Source organism: Coregonus clupeaformis, unplaced genomic scaffold, assembly GCF_020615455.1.
Source record: "Coregonus clupeaformis isolate EN_2021a unplaced genomic scaffold, ASM2061545v1 scaf0625, whole genome shotgun sequence".
NCBI classification, from domain to species: domain Eukaryota; kingdom Metazoa; phylum Chordata; class Actinopteri; order Salmoniformes; family Salmonidae; genus Coregonus; species Coregonus clupeaformis.
Genome location: NW_025534080.1, coordinates 107,501 through 119,452, shown reverse-complemented (window position 1 = coordinate 119,452; position 11,952 = coordinate 107,501). Strand labels below are relative to the sequence as shown.

Genomic DNA, 11,952 nt, shown 5'->3' with positions numbered 1-11,952 from the left:
AGAGAGAGAGAGAGAGAGAGAGAGAGAGAGAGAGAGAGAGAGAGAGAGAGAGAGCGAGCGAGAGAGAGAGAGAGAGAGAGAGAGAGAGAGAGCGTGTGTGTGAGAGAGAGAGAGAGACAGAGAGAGAGAGAGAGAGAGAGAGAGAGAGAGAGAGAGAGAGAGCGTGTGTGAGAGAGTGCTCCAAACCCCCGCAGGATAGTATGCTCTACTGTTTTGCCTATTTCTCCCCCCTCCTTCCTTCTCTGCAGTAGCTAGTAGCTCTCAGCAGTCAGTCCTGACAGACTCAACACAAATTGATTACGGAGTGATTTCAGTGACACCATAAATTGTATTTGAATTCCATAATTTAGAATTTGTATTAGGATATTGAAATTGAATTTAATCTTTTTGAATTTGTTATGCAAAAATGGAATACTTGAATTCATAAACTTAACTTTTATTTCATGATTTGAAACTGTATTGAATGAATATTGCATTCTGGTTTAAATTTACATTTAATTTAATATTCAAACTAAGTATTTATATATTCAGTTTCAATATTGTAGATATTGCATTCAGTGTCTGTTTACAAACTCAGTTCTCTAAATTCAGAATCGAAACCAGAGACAACATCCTGATACTTTTCCATCCAGGAAAGGTAGAGGAGAACAGAATCAAACACTCTGTGGTAAACAGAAGTTAGCACAAAGTTAGTACAAACGGAGCGGTTTCTGGCTGTTTCTGAAACCAATGTGGCATGTTGAATTAATTTCTTCCTATGAATGTGGCTCTAGCATTTGAACTGTTTGGGCTATAAGCTACAGCAATATGTCCCCGTTCTTGAAAGCTTAGACTCCCCAGAACATGGACATCTCCTCCCTCATCTCTCCTCCTTACTCTCTCTCTCCTCCTCTCCTACCCTCTCCTCTTCTTCTCTCCACTCCTCCCCCCTCTCTCCTCCTTTCCATCTCTCCTCTACTTCTCTCCTCTCCCCTCTCTCCTCCTCTCCATCGTTCCTTCTCTCCTCTCCTCTCCTCCTCTCTCCTCTCTCCTCTCTCCTCTCCCTCTCTCCACCTCCCCTCTCTCCTCATCTCCCTCTCTCCTCCTCTCCCTCTCTCCTCTTCTTCTCTCCCCCTCTCTCCTCCTCTTCCTCTCTCCTCTTCTTCTCTCCTCTACCCTCTCTCCTCCTCTACCCTCTCCTCTTCTTCTCTCCACTCCTCCCCCTCCCTCTCTCCTCCCCTCTCTCCTTCTCTCCTCTCCCTCTTTTCCCCTCTCCCTTTCTCCTCTCCCCTCTCTCCCCCTCTCCCTCTCTCCTCTTCTTCTCTCCACTCCTCCCCCTCCCTCTCCCCTCCCCTCTCTCCTCCTCTCCTTCTCTCCACTCCCTCTTTCCTCCTCTCTCCTCTCTCCTCTCTCCTCTCCCTCTCTCCTCTCCCCTCGCTCCTCCTCTCCTCCTCTCCTTCTCTCCTCTTCTTCTCTTCTCTCCTCTCCTCCTCTCCCTCTCTCCTCTCCCCTCTCTCCTCCTCTCCCTCTCTCCTCTACCCTCTCTCCTCCCCTCCCTCTCTCCTCTCCCATCTCTCCTCTCCCTCTCTCCTCTCCCCTCTCTCCTCCCCTCCCTCTCTCCTCTTCCTTCGCTCTCTGATCTTCCCCCCTCTCTCCTCCCCTCTCTCTGTGCGTGCAGAATAGATCAGTTTGCTGTAGGTATCTAAATAGAAAAATAATAACAACAGTAATGAATCCACAATGAGTAATGATAACTTGGCTATATACACGGGGTACCAGTACTGAGTCAATGTGCAGGGGTACGAGGTAATAACTTGGCTATATACAGGGTACCAGTACTGAGTCAATGTGCAGGGGTACGAGGTAATAACTTGGCTATATACACAGGGTACCAGTACTGAGTCAATGTGAACGGGTACGAGGTAATAACTTGACTATATACACAGGGTACCAGTACTGAGTCAATGTGCAGGGGTACGAGGTAATAACTTGGCTATATACAGGAAGTACCAGTACTGAGTCAATGTGCAGGGGTACGAGGTAATAACTTGACTATATACACAGGGTACCAGTACTGAGTCAATGTGCAGGGGTACGAGGTAATAACTTGACTATATACACAGGGTACCAGTACTGAGTCCATGTGCAGGGGTACGAGGTAATAACTTGGCTATATACACAGGGTACCAGTACTGAGTCAATGTGCAGGGGTACAAGGTAATAACTTGGCTGTATACACAGGGTACCAGTACTGAGTCAATGTGCAGGGGTACGAGGTAATAACTTGGCTATATACAGGGTACCAGTACTGAGTCAATGTGCAGGGGTACGAGGTAATAACTTGGCAATATACAGGGTACCAGTACTGAGTCAATGTGCAGGGGCACGAGGTAATAACTTGACTATATACAGGAAGTACCAGTACTGAGTCAATGTGCTGGGGTACGAGGTAATAACTTGACTATATACACAGGGTACCAGTACTGAGTCAATGTGCAGGGGTACGAGGTAATAACTTGACTATATACAGGGAGTACCAGTACTGAGTCAATGTGCAGGGGTACGAGGTAATAACTTGGCTATATACACAGGGTACCAGTACTGAGTCCATGTGCAGGGGTACGAGGTAATAACTTGACTATATACACAGGGTACCAGTACTGAGTCAATGTGCAGGGGTACGAGGTAATAACTTGGCTATATACAGGGTACCAGTACTGAGTCAATGTGCAGGGGTACGAGGTAATAACTTGGCTATATACAGGGTACCAGTACTGAGTCAATGTGCAGGGGTACGAGGTAATAACTTGGCTATATACAGGAAGTACCAGTACTGAGTCAATGTCCAGGGGTACGAGGTAATAACTTGGCTGTATACACAGGGTACCAGTACTGAGTCAATGTGCAGGGGTACGAGGTAATAACTTGGCTGTATACACAGGATACCAGTGATAGCTGTTCTGATATCCAGAAGCTATTTTTCGTCATAGGAAACGATGGCGAAAACATTATCTACAAAAAAAATGTTAAGATCAGCGCAAAGAATCGCAAAGTAGAACAATTGTTCAGGAGCCTGTAAAACGCAGGATATCCCTTCCAGAGAGGCTGGTCCAGAGACGCCATTCTACGATATGCTACGTTTGGTACGGCTGCATAAGGCAGAAGGTTACTTAAGGCAAAAACGAAAGTAGGGTGGTTGGTCGGTTGGTCAGTTGGTTGATTGGTCGGTCGGTCGGTTGGTTGGTCAGTCGGTCGGTCGGTCGGTTGGGGTGGGTGGTTGAGTGGGGGGGTGGTTGGTCGGGGTGGGTGGGTGAATAACGCGAACATCTAGCCACCCAAAGGATGCGTGTTCGAATCTCATCACGGACAACTTTAGCATTTTAGCTAATTAGCAACTTTGCAACTACTCACTACTTTCTAGCTACTTGACAACTACTAAGAATTAGCATGTTAGCTAACCCTTCCCTAGCATGTTAGCTAACCCTTCCCTAGCATGTTAGCTAACCCTTCCCTAGCATGTTAGCTAACCCTTCCCTAGCATGTTAGCTAACCCTTCCCTAGCATGTTAGCTAACCCTTCCCCTAACCCTTTAACCTAATTAGCATGTTAGCTAACCCTTCCCCTAACCCTTTAACCTACAGTTCCTTCAGAAAATATTCACACCCTTTTTTCTATATATACAACTTAGGTGGGCAATGCTGGCCTACGGAGTCCCTTGGGAAACCTAACTACCTAAATATCCAATGATGGGATTTATAAATAAATTATCTGGGCTCCCGAAAGGACTGATCTCTATAATATATCAAAACTTTTGGAAAGCTCATATTCTGAGCTAGCCATTAAAAAGTATGGTCCACAGATCTAATTGAATCTGAACCACGCTTTAACTGGAACAGAATGAATATGACGTTGGCATCCTGTAATCCAAAATATCAATTTATACATTTTAAGTTTGTTCGTAGAGGAAACGCTTTATGATGAAATTGTCCCCAACATCAGGTAGGCACATTCCTTCATATAATGTGGCAGTGCCCTGTAGTTGAATGCTTCTGGGCCAAAGTTACAAAATGCATTTGGAAGTGCATGAATTTAAATACTCAATGCTTTCCATCTATTATGTTACTTAACAGTTTCCTTCCTCTCCGGCAACTGAGTTTTGAAGGACACCTGTATCTTTGTAGTAACTGGGTGTATTTATACACCATCCAAAGCCTAATTAGTAACTTCACCATGCTCAAAGCAATATTCAGTGTCTGCGTTTATAAATCTTTACACATCTACCAATCGGTGCCCTTCTTTGCGGGGCATTGAAAAACCTCCCTGGTCTTTGTGCTTGAATCTGTGGTTGAAATTCACTACTTGATTGAGGGACCTTACAGATAATTGTATGTGTGGGGTACAGAGATGAGGTAGTCATTCAAAAATCATGTTGAACACTATTATTGCACACACAGTGAGTCCATGCAACGTATTATGTGACTTGTTAAGCACATTTTTACTCCTGAACTTATTTAGTCTTGCCATAACAAAGGGGTTGAATACTTACTGACTCAAGACATCTCATCTTTTAATTTTTTATTCGTTTATAAAAATCTCTAAAAACATAATTCCACTTTGACATTATGGGGTATTGTGTGTAGACCAGTGACACAAAATCTCAATTTAATCAATTTTAAATTCAGGCTGTAACACAACAAAACGTGGAAAACATGAAGCGGTGTGAATACTTTCTGAAGGCAGTGTAACTCCTAACCCTACCCCTAACCTTAACGTTAACCCTAACTTTAACCCTAACCTTAACCCCTAATCCTAACCCCTAGCCTAGCTAACATTAGCATTAGCCACCTAGCCACCTCGCTAATGTTAGCCACAAAAAGTTTGAATTTGTAACATATCGTAACATATTGTACGAATTGCAATTCGTAACATATCATACGAAATGTACATCCACAATGTACATGTGGACACCCCTTCAAATGAGAGGATTCTGCTATTTCAGCCACAGCCATTGCTGACAGGTGTATAAAAATCGAGCACACAGCCATGCAATCTCCACAGACAAACATTAGCAGTAGAGTGGTCAGTACTGAAGAGCTCAGTGACTTTCAACGTGGCACCGCCATAGGATGCCACTTTTCCAACAAGTCAGGTAGTCCATGTATTATTATAATCATCTGTTTATTCTTTGGCCGGGAATCAATTCAGATCGCGAGTCATTTAAAGGTAATTTCTGACTGAGCCGACATCTGCAGCGTTTACCATGAATGGGATCTCCACTAATGCGGAAACATTGCCTTTAAAAGCAGCATTGTCGACAGCGCTCTACAATGCGCAATCGGATTGAATTCTGGCCTTCATATATATATTTTATTTATTTATTTTGATTTGTTGTTGTTGTTTGTTTTGTTGTTGTCGTTATTTATCTCATGATGTTATTGATTATAAATGTTATGTATTGATTATGATGTAGATTATTGTTATGATGATGTTAGTAGTATATAGATAATGATGTTATTGATTATAAATGTTATGATATTGATTATGATGTAGATTATTGTTATGATGATGTTAGTAGTATATAGATAATGATGTTATTGATTATAAATGTTATGATATTGATTATGATGTAGATTATTGTTATGATGTTGTTAGTAGTATAGAGATAATGATGTTATTGATTATAAATGTTATGATATTGATTAGGATGTAGATTATTGTTATGATGTTGTTAGTAGTATAGAGATAATGATGTTATTGATTATAAATAGTATGATATTGATTATGATGTAGATTATTGTTATGATGATGTTAGTAGTATATAGATAATGATGTTATTGATTATAAATGTTATGATATTGATTATGATGTAGATTATTGTTATGATGTTCTTAGTAGTATATAGATAATGATGTTATTGATTATAAATGTTATGATATTGATTATGATGTAGATTATTGTTATGATGTTGTTAGTAGTATAGAGATAATGATGTTATTGATTATAAATAGTATGATATTGATTATTATGTAGATTATTGTTATGATGTTAGTAGTATAGAGATAATGATGTTATTGATTATAAATGTTATGATATTGATTATGATGTAGATTATTGTTATGATGTTCTTAGTAGTATAGAGATAATGATGTTATTGATTATAAATGTTATGATATTGATTATGATGTAGATTATTGTTATGATGATGTTAGTAGTATATAGAGATAATGATGTTATTGATTATAAATAGTATGATATTGATTATTATGTAGATTATTGTTATGATGTTGTTAGTAGTATAGAGATAATGATGTTATTGATTATACATGTTATGATATTGATTATGATGTAGATTATTGTTATGATGTTGTTAGTAGTATAGAGATAATGATGTTATTGATTATAAATGTTATGATATTAGTAAAGTAAACCAATATTGTATTATATCAATGACCTCAAAGGTATTGTTAACAAGTGTTATATCACATGTGTGACGTGAGTGCAGATGATGTTGCTGTTATGTCATTGACCCTTTCCAGATAAAGACCTGTTGCTCTCTAAACTGCCATTTAACCGCTGTATGATTTATTTATTTTTACTCACAGGTTGACAGTCTTGAGTGATTTCATTTTTTTTTTTTCAGTGAACGGTGAATATTGATGATGTGATTCCATCAGTTACCTCCGACAACAGAACAGAGACCGCCTGGGATTCAGCCCTTGCAGATGTAGACTTCTCTGCACCGTGGTCTCAGATTCTAGCCTGAGCAACAGTCTGTTTGTGCTTTTGTGTTTTAGCTTGACCAATGACAGCAGTGAAGTTGTTAAAAGCACAAACCAGGCGACTCAGTGTGTGGTTCAGAGTGGTGTGAATGAGCCAGACAGCAGAGAGTTGAACATCTCATCACAACAAAATATCTACCTCTGGAGTGAATGACCCAGACAGCAGAGAGTTGAACATCTCATCACAACAAAGATCTACCTCTGGAGTGAATGACCCAGACAGCAGAGAGTTGAACATCTCATCACGACAAAGATCTACCTCTGGAGTGAATGACCCAGACAGCAGAGAGTTGAACATCTCATCACAACAAAGATCTACCTCTGGAGTGAATGACCCAGACAGCAGAGAGTTGAACATCTCATCACGACAAAGATCTACCTCTGGAGTGAATGACCCAGACAGTCTAATAGAGCATCATCATCATCATCATCATCATCATCATCATCATGTTCAGATCATGATGATTCCTCTACTGAATTAGCTATTCATCCTGAAGTGTTTTTTGTTTAACAAACACACACACACACATCTTTGTTCACTACTGCACATTATCAAGTCATCAGTTCCTTTAGTGTGATCACACAATTATAACAGTTGTTTATTTCATACATTTACATGTCAAGTGTGTCAAAAGTGGCGAGAGTGATGATATTGCATTGCTGATTATGAATTAACAGTATGAATACTGTTCTGGTGGTGAGTTAACAATATGAATACTGTTCTGATGGTTAGGTAACAATATGAATACTGTTCTGGTGGTGAGGTAACCGTATGAATACTGTTCTGGTGGTGAGGTAACCGTATGAATACTGTTCTGGTGGTGAGGTAACCGTATGAATACTGTTCTGATGGTTAGGTAACCGTATGTACACAGGGAATGATTGTGTTTGAAAGAAAACATTCACCATAAATATAATAATATATACATATCATTGTGCTGTCAAATACAATGTGAAAGAAAGGTGCATCACAGGAGTAGAATCAAACATCTGAAAACATATAAGTCACCAACCGACATGAGCCACACTGGAAAATACATATCGACTACCAAAGATACCAAAACCAGGTGCAGGAAATCCTGCGTTTCCTCAACTGACCAATAGAGGGAGGAAGAGGAGCACCATGTCTGAGCTGACACGAGAAGAAGAAGAAGGAGAAGAAGAAGAAGAAGAAGAAGAAGATGAAGAAGAAGATGGAGAAGGAGAAGGAGAAGAAGAAGGAGGAGAAGAAGAAGAAGAAGAAGAAGAAGAAGAAGAAGAAGAAGAAGAAGAAGAAGAAGAAGAAGAAGAAGAAGAAGAAGGAGGAGAAGGAGAAGAAGAAGGAGGAGAAGGAGAAGAAGAAGGAGGAGGAGGAGTCATGCTCACAGGGAGAAGAGGACAACGACACATCATGACATCACACTGGGTTCATCACTCTGGGTTCATCACTCTGGGATCATCACTCTGGGATCATCACACTGGGATCATCACTCTGGGATCATCACTCTGGGATCATCACACTGGGATCATCACTCTGGGATCATCACTCTGGGATCATCACTCTGGGATCATCACTCTGGGATCATCACTCTGGGATCATCACTCTGGGTTCATCACTCTGTGTTCACATCTGGTGTTTTCATTTGAATAAACCGTCTGTATGTCTTACAGTAATGCCCACTATATGGGCCCAAAGAAGAAGAAAACATATGGACCCTATGGGGCCCTGGTCAAAAGTAGTGCACTAGATAGGGAATAGGGTATAGAGCTCTGGTTAGAAAGTAGTGCACTAGATAGGGAATAGGGTACAGAGCTCTGGTTAGAAAGTAGTGCACTAGATAGGGAATAGGGTATAGAGCTCTGGTTAGAAAGTAGTGCACTAGATAGGGAATAGGGTATAGAGCTCTGGTTAGAAAGTAGTGCACTAGATAGGGAATAGGGTAGAGAGCTCTGGTTAGAAAGTAGTGCACTAGATAGGGAATAGGGTAGAGAGCTCTGGTCTAAAGTAGTGCACTAGATAGGGAATAGGGTATAGAGCTCTGGTTAGAAAGTAGTGCACTAGATAGGGAATAGGGTAGAGAGCTCTGGTTAGAAAGTAGTGCACTAGATAGGGAATAGGGTGGAGAGCTCTGGTCTAAAGTAGTGCACTAGATAGGGAATAGGGTAGAGAGCGCTGGTTAGAAAGTAGTGCACTAGATAGGGAATAGGGTAGAGAGCTCTGGTTAGAAAGTAGTGCACTAGATAGGGAATAGGGTAGAGAGCGCTGGTTAGAAAGTAGTGCACTAGATAGGGAATAGGGTAGAGAGCTCTGGTTAGAAAGTAGTGCACTAGATAGGGAATAGGGTGCCATTTGGGACGCAAGCACAGAGGAGCCTCGAGTCTAGAATATTGTGAGGCCAAACACACACCAAGGTGGTGTTCACAGCTGCTCATCCCAGGCTGGTGATGTTGGAGCGGCCACCAGGTGGCGCTACGATGCGTTGGCCAGAGCGCCGAGGAACGTTGTCATCAAACTGAGCCCCTGAGACAGAGAGACGAGAGAGAGAGAGAGAGAGAGAGAGAGAGAGAGAGAGAGAGAGAGAGAAAGAGACGGAGAGAGAGAGAGAGAGAGAGAGAGAGAGAGAGAGAGAGAGAGAGAGACGGAGAGAGAGAGAGAGAGAGAGAGAGAGAGAGAGAGAGAGAGAGAGAGAGAGAGAGAGAGAGAGAGAAAGAGACGGAGAGAGAGAGAGAGAGAGAGAGAGAGAGAGAGAGAGAGAGAGAGACGAGAGAGAGAGAGAGAGAGAGAGAGAGAGAGAGAGAGAGAGAGAGAGAGAGAGAGATGGAGAGAGAGAGAGAGAGAGAGAGAGACAGAGAGAGAGAGAGAGAGAGAGAGAGAGAGAGAGAGAGAGAGAGAGAGAGAGAGAGAGAGAGAGAGAGAGAGAGAGAGAGCGAGAGACACTGTTTAGATACGAACACACACTCACACACACCTGATAAACGTTGTTTCATCTCAATGTCCTCTTACCTGATAGGCTGAAGTTGGACTGGTGGAGGTTCCTGATTGGTGGGGGCTGGTGGGAGGTGGGCGAGGTTTTGGCAGAGGGGGAGGGTGTTATGTATTTGGGCGTGGCCAGAACATCGTACACCGGCCCGTCATACATCCCACGAGACACACCTTGCTTCCCCTTCACCTGTAGACACACACACACACACATACACATACGAACGCGCACACACACACACACACACACACTTAAATTAGAAGCATCCAGTTGAACATGCCATGTCTTGATTCTAGCTGTAATCTTAAAGGCCTACTCTGGTCACATGATCAGATCACCCCATTCAAATTGCTAAGCTCCTCCCATATATGTTTTTCCCTAAATGTGACCTCACTAATCATAATCCTTATGAAAAGGAAGATCAGCAGCAGGGGCTTTGGGGAGGGGGATGCACTGCTCTGTCTGTTTCAATTGGCTAGACTCGGTTGTCACTCTTCTTTTGTCTTCTAAACCAATGGGCGAGTTCGTTTTTGCATGGGTGGGTGGAGATTTCACTTAAGGACCAATGGAATGGTCTGAAATGTGCAAACTCCGCCCAGCCGGGGCACCAGGCCATGTAAAATCAACTCAGTTGGTAGAGCATGGCGCTTGCAACGCCAGGGTTGTGGGTTCGTTTCCCACGGGGGGCCAGTATGAAAAATGTATGCACTCACTAACTGTAAGTCGCTCTGGATAAGAGCGTCTGCTAAATGACAACAACAAAAAATAAAAATAAAAATAATAATAATAATAATAAAATTCACTCAGTGATTCGTTTGCAAGGTGGGATTTAGGAGATTTCAGATGGATGATCATGTGATCAGAGTGGGGCTTTAACCAGGGGTGCGTTCAGTTCGCTTGAACGTTTTTGCTACGTTGCGGAACGCTTGTACTGAACAACGCGTTTCCCCTAAACATTTTTTGTACATTCTTGAACAGACTTTGAGGTACGTTTGCCCCCGTTCGGTGGGATGTGCCGGGGTGTAGCTTGAAGCAATGAGTGATGTTTTTTAAAGGGCAGCGATGCATTTTAAACCCACAAACCCAACCCCTCCCCGTTTTCCAACTTGTTCGTTCAGTACAGTACCGTTTCCGTTCAATTGAACATTCCAGAATGGAAAAAAAAAAGTACTGAACGCAGCCCTGTTTATGCTCTTGATACTAGCAATCCACCACTTCCTGGTTGTGTTGCATTATGGGATATGTAGTGCCACTACCTTAGGTCTAGTGCGGCAGGGCATTAGCCTAAGGTAGCAGGCATAAAAGAAATGGCTGAAACTAGATCCTGTCTGGGGAGGTTCTCTTCTGCACTGATCAACCAATCCAGTAAATGTGGAGGAGGGGTTTTAGATGGATTGTGGCCTTGTTAACGTCCAAAAAGAGGAAGTTGCGCTCTCTTTCCATTTCCCCTGAAAACCAGAACATCCGGTTGTTGGCGACTCAGCAGAGACTAGCAGGTCATAAATAACCACTACATCACCGCATGAAGCTAGCCCAAGCTAAATATAATGGTTATTATATTTAATATTTATATTATTTAATTTAATAATAATATGTATGTTCGGGAGCATCAAAACCAAGATGTGTTATGGGTCAATTGTGACTGACTGACTACAAATAATATTGAGTAGTTAACATGAAGGACATTTATATCAGTCAGTCTCGATTCACCATTAAAGGGCGGCTGAATTTAGCCTCGTTTTAGATTTGGGTCATTAAGAAATGCTAGCAGCCATGACTGAATTCAAACGTGAGTTGGTTTTCGGGGTGTCGTTTGATGTGGGCGTCTCGTGTGTGTGTGTGTGTGTGTGTGTGTGTGTGTGTGTTCGCATGTGGGAAGAGCTAGCCAAATTCCTTCCCTAATTAGCTTCAGCAGGCTGGTGTGCAACTGTTACAAAATTGGTTTAACTTTGGATAGCCTATCTCTGGGGCTAGTTAGGGACCGTCAATCAATTACACAATTTAAATTAGACAATATTTTCAAGTTGCACACCTTTTCGTTTTCTCATTAAATGCTTTACAATATCTGTACATGAATTTCTACAATATATAGTTGGTTTGAGGTTTTTAAGTCATTGAAATTTGGAGCTATCGGAAGTTTAACATATTGTCCCATGTACATTGTGTAATTTACCGATGGTCCCTAACTAGCCCCATAGGGATATCCAGGATTGAAATAAACCCAACCCAAGGAA

The 11,952-nt window shown here is 41.9% G+C and overlaps 1 protein-coding gene across 1 annotated transcript in view; it reads right to left on the bottom strand.

Moving 5' to 3' along the window:
• Nucleotides 1-9,026: 9,026 nt before the first annotated feature.
• crmp1 (collapsin response mediator protein 1) overlaps nucleotides 9,027-11,952 on the bottom strand; it is a 34,439-nt gene continuing 31,513 nt past the window's right edge. The window contains exons 13-14 of the mRNA XM_045216173.1: nucleotides 9,742-9,907; nucleotides 9,027-9,258 (exon numbers count right to left, since the gene is read on the bottom strand). Coding sequence (XP_045072108.1) covers nucleotides 9,167-9,258; nucleotides 9,742-9,907 — 258 coding nt within the window. The 3' untranslated portion in view covers nucleotides 9,027-9,166. The remainder of the gene's footprint in view (nucleotides 9,259-9,741; nucleotides 9,908-11,952) is intronic.